We start from the raw sequence: 15776 nt of genomic DNA on the forward strand, positions 1-15776 counted from the left end.
AACAAAGACTTTATTACCTCTGAGAGATAGTATTAAAGTGGGAATGTCAGTACTGAATGAGCCAAATGAAAATAGGAGGAGAGGCAGGGCCTTCCAATGGTCAATATTCTTCACAACTTCTTGAAATTTTACACTGAGTGATAATTGATGAACATTTAAGTTATAATCAAGAGTTCAACTGTGATGCAACAACAATTTATTCTTGCCCGCTTCCAGCCATAACTCTAAATAAAAATAAAAGCCTGAGATGTTTTGAGCACATTTAACATACCATCATTACAGTTCACATCTTGGATGACACGTGAAATCTCCATAAAGTGGCTTTGTGCTTCATCAGTGAAAGCACCTGCAATCACTTATTAAGCTGAAGGAACTGAACTAATCCTTGGTCAACGTCTGGGTCATACAACCAATGATATGTTGCAGTCAAAAGATGAAATAATAAAAACATTGTCTTTGCTCAAAAACCATCTTTGCCAAAAAAACCACATCAGTATTAGCTCAGTCAATGTGTCAGTGCCTCATAAAAGGATTTAAGGCTCGTTATCAGCATGAATTTCTCATTAATCCTGATGAGGAAATGGAAAAGTTCTTGAAATCTGTAGCTCTGTAAACTGTTGCATATTTAACAGTCCTGACAAGGCAAAGCATTAGAACTTGCAGGAACAAGTCTTCCATGGAAGAAAACGCATCAGATGAAGAAGAAACTAGCTCCTTTTCTCATGAAGTAATGAGTGTCATCAACACGAGATATCAAACTAATTCCATGTTTTTAGACTTTCAGAAGGCTTTTAACACCATTCCTCACAAGCACCTTCTAATCAACCAGTATGTGTATTGAGTATCAGCTCGGTTGTGTGACTAGATTCACAATTTCCTGTCAAAAGGTCACAGTTCATAGTAACTGTCAGAAAGTCGTAGGACAGCTCATTCACAGGATAAAATTAAAACTATATGGCCAGTGATGATGGAAGTGTCTGGTCAGCAGCACAAGGTCAAGGGTATAAAGTCAGGATGCAGTAAAAATGTTTCTGTTACTGATGAGTCAGATATTTGTGAAGAATCTAATAATCGGTTTCTGAACATAGCTGGTAAATTAAATAATAACTTAGTTTCTACAGGAAATCATATTATTCTTTCCTGAAAAATGGCTGTCTGAGACTGACATCCAAAATTCACTTCTGTGGTACTGACAAGGGGGAGAATGAGTTGATGGTTAAATCACTGAAGACCAAGGACTCATAGATATGATGGAGTATCCAGCACAATACTGAAGTACTGTGCTGCACATTTTAGCCCCGTACTTAGCCATATTAGTAATTTTTGCTTTAAGAATGGTCAGTTTCCTGAACAATTCAAGTACTCAGTAGTAAAGCCACTTTATAAAAAGGCAGAAAGGGATAATGTAGACAATTTTAGACCTACTTCAGTCATCAATGTTTGCTAAAGTTATTGGAAAGGCTATGTATGTAAGGGTAATTCATCATTTCATTTCACATAATTTGCTGTCAAATGTACAGTTTGGTTTTAGAAGTGGTGTAACAACTAAGAATGCTATATTCTCTTTTCTCAGTGAGGTATTGGATGGATTAAATAAAAGGTTTCAAATGCTAGGCGTCCTTTTTATTTAACTAAAGCGTTTGAATGTGTTGATCACAAAATATTGTTCCGGAAGATGGACCATTATAGAATACGGGGAGTAGCTCACAACTGGTTCACCTCTTACTTTAAGAACAGACAGCAAAAGGTCATTCTTAACTGTATTGATAATAGCTATGATGTGATGTCAGAGTGGGGCACAGTTAGATGTGGAGTGCCCCAGGGATAAGTGCTGGGTCCACTTATTTATATAAATGATAGTGTCTTGAAAGGAGCATATAAGATGAACATCAACAAAAGCAAAACGAGGATAATGGAATGTAGTCGAATTAAGTCAGGTGATGCTGAGGGAATTAGATTAGGAAATGAGACACGTAAAGTAGTAAAGAAGTTTTGCTATTTGGGGAGCAAAATAACTGATGATGGTCAAAGTAGAGAGGATATAAAATGTAGACTGGCAATGGTGAGGAAAGCGTTTCTGAAGAAGAGAAATTTGTTAACATCGAGTATAGATGTACGTGTCAGGAAGTCGTTTCTGAAAGTATTTGTATGGAGCATAGCCATGTATGGAAGTGAAACATGGACGATAACTAGTTTGGACAAGAAGATGGTGGTTAGTGTTTAACGTCCCGTCGACAATGAGGTCATTAGAGATGGAGCGCAAGCTCGGGTTAGGGAAGGATTGGGACGGAAATCGGCCGTGCCCTTTCAAAGGAACCATCCTGGCATTTGCCTGAAACGATTTAGGGAAATCACGGAAAACCTAAATCAGGATGGCCGGAGACGGGATTGAACCGTCATCCTCCCGAATGCGAGTTCAGTGTTTGGACAAGAAGAGAATAGAAGCTTTTGAAATGTGGTGCTACAGAAGAATGTTGAAGATTAGATGAGTAGATCATGTAACTAATGAGGAGGTATTGAATAGGATTGGGGAGAAGAGAAGTTTGTGGCACAACTTGACTAGAAGAAGGGATCGGTTGGTAGGACATGTTCTGAGGCATCAAGGGATCAGCAATTTAGTATCGGAGGGAAGCGTAGAGGGTAAAAATTGTAGAGGGAGACCAAGAGATGAATACACTAAACAGATTCAGAATGATGTAGGTTGCAGAGATGATGAAGCTTGCACAGGATAGGATTTAAAGGCCTTTAAATATGTCCGTATGTGTGTGTGTGTGTGTGTGTGTGTGTGTGTGTGTGTGTGTGTCTGTGGGCGTGCGGGCGGGCGCGCGCGGGCAAGCGAGCGATTATATACCTGTCCGCTTTTCCCCCTAAGGTAAGTCTTTCCGCTCCCGGGATTGGAATGACTCCTTACCCTCTCCCTTAAAACCCACATCCTTTCATCTTTCCCTCTCCATCCCTCTTTCCTGACGAAGCAACCGTGGGATGCGAAAGCTCGAAATTTTGTGTTTGTGTGTTTTTATTATTTTTTTTATTGTGCCTATCTACCAGGGCTTTCCCACTTGGTAAGTCATGGAATCTTCGTTTTTAATATATTTTTCCTATGTGGAATGTTTCTTTCTATTTTATTTATTGAGGTAGATAGTGTGTTTTGTATGTGGTAGGTCTTTTCCATTACTTTGTGTCTGTGTGGCCATACAAACGAAGATATTTTGCATATTCTGGAGATCTTGGATACTTAATCAAAAAGTGACATATTGGATTCTGATGGGACTCTTTGCCAAAGACAGCTGCTAATGGAGACAGAGCAAGACTAAGGAGAAATTACTGAGTGTAAATGCCTATCCATCTCTTTTTTTCCACATTAATCTCAGGAATAAACTGGCACAGCAGCGAAGATGGCAGCTGAAGACAGAATGAAATGGAAAGTTGCTGAAATGCTGTCATCCGGAAGAAGGCCTACTTTGAACGTCCTGCAGCAGAGAATATTCCTGCGACCACGTGGATGAATCAGTCTAACTTCTTTACAAATGCTCAGGATGAACTAAAAAACACCAATTCGATTGCATCATTGCAGAAACTGGATGCAGTGATTGGTATCACATAGTTAGAGATGCTCTTTCTGTTAAACATAATTTCTTGGATTACCATTACTTGAGTTCTTGGGCGCCTAATATTATCAGGATTAAAAAAGATTACATGTACTTGTCAGATTCCTTAGCTTTCATGAGAAGATCATGCAAAGCTGCCATTACTGCCCTGGTGGAAATATTACTATTATGAACACTTACTTTGAAGCAAAGCAAGGTCCAAATTTACCTAGTTTATGCTAAACAAATCAGATCAACACAGACTCGACTTTTAAATAGTTGCAGGTGTAGCATACCAGTAGATTTGCAATCTCTTACCATACTTTGGTAAGGAGGAAGGTTAACCTTGGTAAGGAGGCATGCCAACCAGATAAGCAGGCACTGGCAGTCCGCCACACCGAGGAAGGAATGTGACAACAGAAAACTACTTCACATCCTTTCAAGCTTGCAAGGAACTTCATCAGGAGAAAATGCTATTAGTGGTTACAATGAACAAGATGTACTGAAAAATCCACAATTGCATGATGAAGACCAATAAAAACTTACATTCCACCATCATGCTGGAAAAGACTGGTAAGCCACAGTTCATCTTAACAGTGTACCATATAAAGTAGAATGCCATTATTCTCATCACACTGCATCATAAAGAAGAAGCGAGTGAAGAATAGGGAAGAGGAAATCAGAAACTGTTACCTTCTGTAACAGCGCAAAGTGTGGGATGATCGTCGTTACTCAAATGATTCATAAATATTCAACTATGACCTCTTGTGGGAGATACCTGATAAAACCTCTGGAGTGACCCCAAGAAAATTTGGCACAGAAAGAGCAGGCCTCCTGATTATCAGCATTGTGGAGTTTCTACCTAGCTCCAACAGAGTGGAGGTACCAGCCACAAGATGTTTATCCCAGCCACCAGCGTATCGGCTGCCCTGTACAATAGACATGTTGTGTGGGAACAGTTATCAGCCTGCCACATCAACCTGCTTAGTAGGCAGCCTACATGTTATGTACAAGAAACAGCTTTTACGCCCCCAATTGGTATGATGTGTTGCAGTGTACCAGCCTGCTTTTATCACCCTACTCTGCATGGTAGGCTTTACGCCAGGGGCAAGTAAATGATTTTTAAGTGCCTAACGTGTAGCCTGCCCTGCATGGCAGCAATCTTGTGGGAGTAATATCAGCCTGCTTTATTTAAGTTTATTGATGGGGCGACACGTGCCAATGAGCATGTCTGGGGGGGCAGGTTGAGATGGACATGGGGGGGGGGGGGGGGGATGGACAGAGTGTGGGGGAGGAGGAAATGAGCTGTCTCCAACTCAGCAACTCTGCTATATGCTGAGTAGCAACTTTCCTTCTCACAAGATTGTTACATTCCATCCTGGGTTTTCCACTGTTTGATTTTTGAAATGAACAATTGTGAGAAATGTGAATGATATATCGTGGTGCAAAACAATATTTTATCTGGAACTGTCCACGTGTTATTCTGACCACACTTCAGAAGTTTCACTTGGAAGCCCTCACACATCTTCCAACCATTCCGATCTCTCCCCAATGCAGAAGTTTCACTGGGAAGTCCTCACACATCCTCCAACCATTCCGATCTCTCCCCAAATAAATGAATATTTATGGAATCCTGAAGAAAGACAGTGACGGTCATCAGTTTGATTCAGATAAAGAAGTGTGTGCCTTGGTACAATCATGGTTCCACAGGCAACCGGAAATATTTTTCCAATAAGGCATTGGCCATAAGTTTTGGGAATTGCTCTTGAAATAATAAATAATTTACTTACTTTTCTCCACTTGCCTTGTTCTTGTTTGACTGCCCCTCATATATGGTATGTATATATGTCTGTATAAAACTTTTTCAAAGACTGCTGTAAATTTATTTTAACATTTAATGATTCTCTAAATAATGTATTTGTATTTATTTATTTATTTATTTATCCTGTGGATCACATATTGTACAAAGTACACATGATATAGGACAAGTCATTTTTCTTAACAAATATGAAGCTTAGAGGGGGGGGGGGGGGGAAGGGGCAATGGACTGCCATTTAAAAAAATGTACACAAAATTGTTCATTGATGAATACAGTAACTACACATACAGAGAATACAAACAATTTACATGGGGAACTAAGGAACATGTAGGCAATGTAGTGCTACTTTAAATTTACACAAATAATCACTGAGATTACAGAATAGTGAAAATGTCAACTGGAAACACAACAGAAGGACAATGTCATTTAAAAACTACATTAAACATGAAATTAATATTGAGATTTCACAGACAATTAAGTTTTAATACTAATAGAATGTCTACTTGAACATTCATAAAGCGAGTTGAAAAATTTTGGGAAGTGAAACTGAAACATAGTTGTGTATAGTAGAAATTAGGTTATTATTTTGTCTACAGAATGTTTTACTCTAACCACAGTATTTTACAAAGGAACTTTATAATTTTTCATTTCCAGGAATTCTTGTACTGAATAGAAACAGTGCTTTGTCAGAAATGCCTTTAGTTTATTTTTAAATATTGGATCTGGAGCAGTTTTTATTTGTTCTGGAATTTTATTGTGTAATATGACACCCAGATAAGTTATATATTTTTGGTATGATGATGTCCTTGAAAAAAATTTGATGGATATTAGATTGCCCTCTGGTATAATGAGCATGTATATCATTGTTTTGGATTAATTTGCCTGTTCTTGAGAGGTATTCCCTGGTGAATAGGATTGTTTCTTGAATGAATAGGGATGGGATTCTTAGAACATTAAGTTTTATAAATTGACATTTACAGGATTCCAGCTTTTTGAGGCCACAGATTATCCTCAGTGCTCTTTTTTGTAGTTTAAATATATTTGTGCTGTGAGTTGAATTTCCCCAAAAGATGATTCCATAGCGGAGCAATGAGTGGAACTGTGCATGGTATGCTTGGATTAGTGTGGATTTACTTGTAGTAGATTGTAGTATTCTTAGTCCATAGCACAATGATGAGTATTTCTTTGATAAGTTGTTTATATGTGTGTCCTGTTTTAAATTTTGTTGGATCCATAGACCCAAAAATTTTGTTGCATTTACATTTTCAATTTTATCATCATTTAACTTTACTTGGATAGTTTTTTGACTAGATGTGGGAATTAGATGAAAGTTGATACATACAGTTTTCCCACTATTAACAATTAGGCCATTTTTGATAAACCACTCAGAAAGTTTTTTCATAGAGTTATCAGATATTGTCTGAAGGGATTCAGGGCTAGATCCAGTCAACACTATGCCTGTATCATCAGCAAACAGGATAGTTTTTTGTGGGCTCATACGTTCAACAAGATCATCTATGTAAATGAGAAAAAGTAATGGCCCTAGAACAGAACCCCGGGGAACACCATATCTTATTGTTCTTTCCTCCAAGAGGAAAACTGTGTTATTTATTTTATTCTGTACATTAATATCATATTGAAGTGATACCTTCTGTCTGCGGTTTTGTAGGTAAGAGCATAGCCAGTTGTGAGCCACACCTCTCATTCCTCTTTTTTCCAATTTAGCAAGCAGTATTTTATGATCTAGTACATCAAAGACTTTAGAGAGATCTAAGAAGATCCCTGCTGCTATATTATGTTGGTCAATTGATTTCAGTATGTGGTCCAACAGTTCAAAAATTGCTGCCTGGGCGGATAAAGATTTACTAAAACCATGTTGTTGAATGCTGATTGGTGCGTGGTTTTTTATGAAATTTATAAGCTAGTCATAAAAAAGTTTTTCCAGGATTTTCGAAAAGATGCTTAATATGGATAATGGTCTATAATTGGATACTAAATCAGGTAGTAATGGTGAGACTTTAGCTATTTTGAGAGCATCTGGAAAAATGCCAGTTTTTAACGATTGGTTGTAGATGGTTGATAATGGCTTTACTATATGGGGAGCACACACCTTTAATATGAGGACAGGTACTTCATCATAGCCACTAAAGATTTTATTGCGTAACAATTTTATTATGTTCATAATTTCATCAGTGCTTGTTTCATAAACAAACATTGTAGCATTAGTGCTGTTTGACGTATTGGTGGAATTGAAGAATGATACCTTGCAGTTTGCCTGAATGAGATCTTCTGCTAGTGATATATTCATTGAACTTGTTTACAACTGTGTATGGATCTGTGACCTTAGAGTCATTAAGTGTTAGAAAAATGTTTTCCTTTTTAGGTGTTGAACTACAAGTTTCTTTTTTAATAACTTTCCACATAGCTTTCATTTTGTTTGAAGAGTTTCTTATGAAATTGTCATTCCATAAAAGTTTTGCCTGTCTAATCACTCTAAGATAAGTTTTTTTTTGTAGGCCTTACAATAGTCAGAAAATTCTTCAGTGACTATGTATTTTTTGGAGCAATATTGGAGAAATCTGTTTCTCTCACTAGAAATTTTGATTCCTTATGTTACCCACGACTTTCTATTTTGATTGCATGAAGTTTTTGTTTCAAAAGGAAATGCTGAATTAAAGTAATGAAGGAAGGTGTTATGGAAGCTTAAGAACATATTATCAACAGTTGTTTGCATGTAAACACTGTCCCAATTTTCCTTAGCTAATAGGAAGTTAAAAATCCTAATATTGCCATCTGAAAAGTTTCTTCTTTGAAATACTTTTTTGGGGCTGATTTTACTATTTTCCATGTTAACACTCAGTAGCTGAGCATCATGGTCACTGTATCCCATGCTCAGTACTTCGCCAGTGAATTTGTAACAAGTATCAGTTATGAAGATTTGATCAATTATTGAATCAGTATGCTCCGTTGATCTTGTTGGAGAGTGTATTGTGGGGATCATATTAAAGGATTTGGTCATGTTTAACAAACCAAGTTTAGCATTACTGTTTTTTGATAAATCAATGTTAAAATCACCACAAAGTATTATTCTCATATTTAATGAGCTGACAGGTGTAACAATTACATTGATGTATGCACACTTCTGACATGTTACAGAGTCTGCGAGGACAGCAAAAGAAAACATGGCATGAGGATGAAGTGTATTCCCTAAATACAGATTAATTATTAAAATAAATTTGCAGCAGTCTTCAAAAAAGTTACAGAAATGAGTGGAAAGCTACACAACTTACTACTAGTCCATAAATGCAGGTTGCTGTGACCAAAAGCATACACAAATACTGCACTTTTTGGTCTTAAAAAAAAAAAAAAAAAAAAAAAAAAAACCACACACGAAAGGGTAGCTAAAAAGGATCTTCTGCTGATGTTATCTACTGAGTGTATCATTTATTGAAAACAAACTAACAGCTTGTATTAAAATATACCTAATTCATGCCAGTATATAATTTTTCACTTTACATACATGGAAACAACTATACGAGGATAGATCTCTACTCATAGAGTAGCCTTTAGCAGCAAACAAATACACAAAAAGGACAAGGACTAATACTATTACTGCTACTACTACTACTACTACTACTACTACAGCAACAACTACAACTAACTCTCTCTCTCTCTCTCTCTCTCTCTCTCTCTCTCTCTCTCTCTCTCTCTCAATGACTCTTCTACATTGTGAGTGGGGATTTACTGTTAATTTATTTATAAAATATATGTTTTGTAGAAAATATTGTACTCACTCTATGGTAAAGTTTCCATTTGACGTTTATTTGCTCAAGACTTTTCAGGTTCTGGCCAAAAATATTAATATCTGGTTGCAGCAATGACTGCCCATATGCTCTAAGAATAGAAATCAATTGTTCTCTGTTGTCAATATGTTCTGACCCAGCATTTTGATTAAGTGCTTGAAGAAGAGGCGTGTTATAGAAATATTGCCATTTGTGCATCATTACAGCATGCAGCAGTCCGAACAAAGCAGGCTTTATTTCTGGTGAGGGAGATTCTGCAACCTGGAAAAATTCCTGTTTAATAGTAAAAATATAACTGCAAAACAAATTATGTCAGAACAAACATTAACAAACGGCCTACAGATATTTAAATTTTTATTTAATATAATTATTTTAATGAAACAAGTATAATGGATCTTGTGAGACAGCAATATGAATATCAGCAAGAGAAATTGATTTTATTAAGTGAACTATTGGTGTATTCATAATGAATGTGTGTGCAGTATGCCCCTAATGGACGAAAGCAATAGAATACCTGGATTAAATGAGAAAAAAAACCCGGAATGAAATGTGCATAGCCTATAATATCTACAAAAGAACAATTTTACCAAATGCCCTTTTAAAAATCTTAAATAAATTCTGGTCATATGTCAAGTTTGTCAACGGTACTAAAATTAGTGTCTTGGTACTCACAGATGAGACAGGAACTGAAATTGTGAGTAACAAAGTAAAATCAGAAATGCTGACTATGATTTTCAAATACTGTTTTGCAAAGGTAAGTCCAGAAGTATTGCTCCAATTTAATTCTCACACCACTGTAAAGATGAGTAACATAGATATTAGTGTAAGTGATTGGCACTGAAAAATGGCTAAATTTATTAAAATTGAAAATATCTCTATGGCCTATGGGAATCCCCTTCAGAATCTATATAGAATTTGCTGCAAACTTAGCCTCTCTTTTAATCACAAAATACTGTAGATCACTGAAAAAAAAAAAAAAAAAAAGAGTGACCAGAAGTTGAACAAAGCATTGGTCACACTCCTCCACAGGAAAGCCAGCAGAAGTGAGTTACAAAACTTCCACCCAATGTCTTTGACATCAATTTGCTGTAGCTTCTGAGCACATATTCTCAGTCCAAATATAATGAGATACTTTGAACACAATGCATCCTCCACACCAACCAGCCACCTATACCAAAAACAGGTCAAGCAAAAACAGACTTATACATTTCTCATTGACATCCTGAAAGCCAAGGACCATGGCTGTCAGGTAGATGCAGTATTTGTTGACTTCTGAAAATAATTTGACTTGGTAGCACACCAACACTTACTGATAATACAGGGCAGGGCGCACACAAAAGAACTTGGTCACACCTGAGCAGATGCAGCAGTAGGGGAATGGTGGCAGCTTCACTGTGAACAGCCACCATGAAATAGTGGGAGTACAGTTCAACATCTGTGATCTGCACACAAATATATATGTCAAACAACTGTATCAACATATTAGGTCGGTATGATCAATAATTTGACAAATATAGATCCTTGAAGTCAACAGTTTCTCACTAGAGTAACAAAAAGGAAATAGTTGCATAAAAAATATCAACCCAAGCAAAAAAAAAGAAAATAATCTGACCACATTTTGCCAGAAGGAAATCTCATTAAACAAAATATGCATAAAAAATGTAGTGTAGTGGATGTCACTTGCTGAAAAACAAACAATGCGAAATAAAGAATAAGTTCTCTGATAAATTGTTTGTCAATCTATACACACTATTATATTTTAGATATCCTACCTCATTTTTGTATCTGTACATGAAAGCTAGTCTCTGGAACTACTTTGGGAATTTTGATATGGTTTTCAACAATAGATACACTGATTCATGAGTAAGGTTTATATATATAATTTATAATTATAGTAATGATGAGTGTGTAATATACATATTGCTATCTGTTCCATATTTATTTAATGTTGGGAGTGACATCTCATGGCATCTCATTGGGAGCTAACACTTGCCGGAAGTGGTGGTATCTGGCATGAAATGCATTCAAGTAAACAGACGATGTGAACAGCGAAACTTGACCAAACCTACACATATCTATACGTATTATAAGTTAAAGCCCTCCACTGCAATTTTCTGTCTGCACGTGAAGGCTAATCTTGGGATCTACTGTAAGGATTTTTATATCATTTTTAATAACAGATAAGACTGATTCGTAAGGAACATTTGCATGTATATCATTTATTAACACTATGTGGAACAAGTCATCCGGCTGTACATACTTAGTTTTACTTGTGCAAAGCTGGGACACGTTGCTGGTGTTACCTAAATGCAAAATTTTCCTTCTTCTTCATCCACATCTTTCCTGACAAATTGAAGACTTCTGAAGTACTTGTCACCATTTTTCCACCCCTCCATTATTCTTTTTATGATGCATCTGCTTCCTGTTTTGCCCATTCAAACATAAATTTAATGGCACTGTGTATAATCACGTGTGCCTGATTATATGAAGTACTTTTCCTGCATAAACTTATTGGTAGGGACGAAGTGGCACGTTAACTTGGAAAGATATTCACTGGCAAATGTAGAAGTAACCTCAGACATGCCCTCTTGGAAGTATGTGATCCACACTTTCCATGTTCCGTATTAATGACCTGGCACACAATTTTAACAGTACCATCAGACAATTCCCAGTTGATGCAGTTATCTGTAATGAAATACTTTCTGAAGAAGCTGCACAAATATTTAGTTATGTCCTGATAAGATTTCAAAGTAATGCAAAGTCTGCAACTCACTTTTAAAAGTTCACATATTTGAAAATATGGACTTCATTCAATAAATAAATTTAGTATACTATGACTGTGGTATTAATGAGTTACAATTGGAATCATTCAACTCCTACAACTACGAGGAAGTAAAAATGTAAGGAAACAAAATGATGACCATACAGTCTCAGTCAGGGGTTAAGCAGCTGGCAATAAACTCTTTGCATACTGGGAAAATTCAGTAAATCTAGAGAGGAGACTGCTAACAAACCACATGTGCAACCTATCCTAAAATATTTCTGAAGGTTGTAGGACCCAAAACAAAGAGCACCATTGGGAGATATTGAATGCATACAAAGAAGGGAAATGGTATTGCCTCAGATTCGTTGACTCATAAGAGAGCATCACAGAGAGGCTGAAGAATTTGAAATGACATGCTTGAAGACACACACACCCCAACAACCCTGCAAAAGACTTCTGAAAAAGTTTTGAGAACCAGCATTAAGTAAGGAGTCTGTTAATACTCTAAATCCATCTATGTATCAATCTTATAAGGGCACCGCAGACAAGATTTCACCAATTACTGTGGACACACAGCCATTTAAGAAACCATTCTTCCCACACACCATATGAGAACGGAAAGTAAAGAAGCACTAATAAGTAGGAAGTGCCCTTTCTCCAAGTACTTCACAGTGGTTTTCAGAATATGCAGTAAGTGTGGAATACTTATGACAATCTGAACTTATTTTAAGGCTTTTATACTTACATTAAGAGATGCTGTAAAAGTGAGTTCTTTTGATGTGGGTGAAGAAAATAGACATTGGTGTCTGTGTCACCAATGAAATAAAGTTAGTATTCATTTTAAGTCAACAGCTGACAAATGGTGTATTTGAAGGAACAAGCAGTAGGTTTATTTAACAACCACTGGGTTGATATGTCACCAATGAAAGGAGGTTAGTATTCACCCTAAGTCAACTGCTGACAAATGTTAGTATTTGGAAAAATAAGCAGCATGTTTAATTAACAAAAACTGGGTTGGTATCAAAATTAAAGAGGAGGACAGCTGAGGATGGACTACACAGCCCCGCCTCCCCCACTCCCGCCCACTGTGTGTGTGTGTGTGTGTGTGTGTGTGTGAGAGAGAGAGAGAGAGAGAGAGAGAGAGAGAGAGAGAGAGAGAGAGAGAGAGAGAGAGAGAGAGAGAGAGAGGGGGGGAGGGAGAGAGGGAGAGAGAGAGAGAGAGAGAGAGAGAGAGAGAGAGAGAGAGAGAGAGAGAGAGAGAGAAACGGTAAAAAAGTAAAAACAAAGATAAAAAGGGAAAAAATAAGGGACAAAGAAGGGAATGGGAAGAAAGGAGTTGTTGTTGTGGTCTTCAGTCCTGGGACTGGTTTGATGCAGCTCTCCATGCTATTCTATCCTGTGCGAGGTTTTCATCTCCCAGTACCTACTGCAACCTACATCCTTCTGAATCGGCGTAGTGTATTCATTTCTTGGTCTCCCTCTACGATTTTTACCTCCAAGCTGCCCTCCAAAACTAAATGGTGATCCCTTGATGCCTCAGAACATGTCCTACCAAACAATCCCTTCTTCTGGTCAAGTTGTGCCACAAACTTCTCTTTTCCCCAATCCTTCTCAATACTTCCTCATTAGTTATGTGATCTACCCATCGAATCTTCAACATTCATTTGTAGCACCACATTTTGAAAGCTTCTATTCTCTTCTTGTCCAAACTATTTATCGTCCATGTTTCACTTCCATACATGGCTACACTCCATACAAATACTTTCAGAAATGACTTCCTGACACTTAAATCTATACTCGATGTTAACAAATTTCTCTTCTTCAGAAACGCTTTCCTTGCCATTGCCAGTCTAAATTTTATATCTTCTCTACTTCGGCCATCATCAGTTATTTTGCTGTCCAAATAGCAAAACTCCTTTACTACTTTAAGTGTCTCATTTCATGATCTAATTCCCTCAGCATCACCCAAGTTAACTCGACTACATTCCATTATCCTCGTTTTGCTTTTGTTGATGTTCATCTTATATTCTCCTTTCAAGACGCTATCCATTCCATTCAACTGCTCTTCCAAGTCATTTGTTGTCTCTGACAGAATTACAATGTCATCGGCAAACCTCAAAGTTTTTATTGCTTCTCCATGGATTTTAATACCTACTATGAATTTTTCTTTTGTTTCCTTCACTGCTTGCTCAATATACAGATTGAATAACATCGGGGAGAGGCTACAACCCTGTCTTACTCCTTTCCCAACAACTGCTTCCCTTTCATGTTCCTCGACTCTTATAACTGCCATCTGGTTTCTGTACAAATTGTAAATAGGCTTTCGCTCCCTGTATTTTACCCCTGCCACCTTTAGCATTTGAAAGAGAGTGTTCCAATCAACAGTATTTCTACAGAATCCAAACTGATCTTCCCCGAGGTCGGCTTCTACTAGTTTTTCCATTCGTCTGTAAAGAATGCGCGTTAGTTTCACAACTGTCAACACCTGCTTTCTTTGGGATTGGAATTACTATATCCTTCTTGAAGTCTGAGGGTATTTCGCCTGTTTCATACATCTTGCTCACCAGATGATAGAGTTTTGTCAGGACTGACTCTCCCAAGGCTGTCAGTAGTTCCAATGGAATGTTGTCTACTCCGGGGGCCTTGTTTTGACTCAAGTCTTTCAGTGCTCTGTCAAACGCTTCACGCAGTATTTTATCTCCCATTTCATCTTCATCTACATCCTCTTCCATTTCCTTAATATTGTCCTCAAGTACATCACCCTTGTATAGACCCTCAATATACTCCTTCCACCTTTCTGCTTTCCCTTCTTTGCTTAGAACTGGGTTTCCATCTGAGCTCTTGATGTTCATACAAGTGGTTCTCTTATCTCCAAAGGTCTCTTTAATTTTCCTGTAGGCAGTATCTGTCTTATCCCTAGTGAGATAAGCCTCTATATCCTTACATTTGTCCTCTAGCCATCCCTGCTTAGCCATTTTGCACTTCCTGTTGATCTCATTTTTGAGATGCTTCATTTACTGAATTTTTATATTTTCTCCCTTCATCAATTAAATTCAATATTTCTTCTGTTGCCCAAGGATTTCTACTAGCCCTCGTCCTTTTACCTACTTGATCCTCTGCTGCCGCCTTCACTACTTCATCCCTTAAAGCTACCCATTCTTCTTCTACTGTATTTCTTTCCCCCATTCCTGTCAATTGTTCCCTTATGCTCTCCCTGAAACTCTGTACAACCTCTGGTTTAGTCAGTTTATCCAGGTCCCATCTCCTTAAATTCCCACCTTTTTGCAGTTTCTTCAGTTTTAATCTACAGGTCATAACCAATAGATTGTGGTCAGAGCCCACATCTGCCCCTGGAAATGTCTTACAATTTAAAACCTGGTTCCTAAATCTCTGTCTTGGCATTATATAATCTATCTGATACCTTTTAGTATCTCCAGGGTTCTTCCATGTATACAGAAAGGAGAGAAATGAAGAATGTGTAATAGGATGGCAGAATGAATACTGCGTGGGGGAGAAAGTTCCATGTTTCATGAGTTCCTGGGAACTATTGTACATTTCATAATGTTTGATCCCTTTTATGATTACATCTCATAACAAACATCAATGTGTTGCATCTTGCTGGGATTGTGGAAATGTTTACTTTTTTTGGTGTATAAATATTATATTTTATTTCAAAATGGGGTGTATATGCAGGAATATTTTAGGGTAGGCACACTTTTTGACCCCCCCTTTTTTTTTTTTTTTTTTTTTTTTGATGCGTGCCTACTTGGACAGTCACAGAAGCTAGGCTGTAATTATGTTGA

General features: G+C 37.3%; 1 protein-coding gene across 3 annotated transcripts in view; it reads right to left on the reverse strand.

The window, feature by feature from the left end:
• Positions 1 to 15776, reverse strand: part of LOC126272879 (exportin-6-B) — a 303000-nt gene that overhangs the window by 1820 nt on the left and 285404 nt on the right. For all 3 annotated transcript variants that reach the window (XM_049976134.1, XM_049976114.1, XM_049976125.1), the window contains exon 17: positions 9201 to 9470. In XM_049976134.1, coding sequence (XP_049832091.1) covers positions 9201 to 9470 — 270 coding nt within the window. The remainder of the gene's footprint in view (positions 1 to 9200; positions 9471 to 15776) is intronic.

Source organism: Schistocerca gregaria, chromosome 1, assembly GCF_023897955.1.
Source record: "Schistocerca gregaria isolate iqSchGreg1 chromosome 1, iqSchGreg1.2, whole genome shotgun sequence".
Taxonomy (NCBI): Eukaryota; Metazoa; Arthropoda; class Insecta; order Orthoptera; family Acrididae; genus Schistocerca; species Schistocerca gregaria.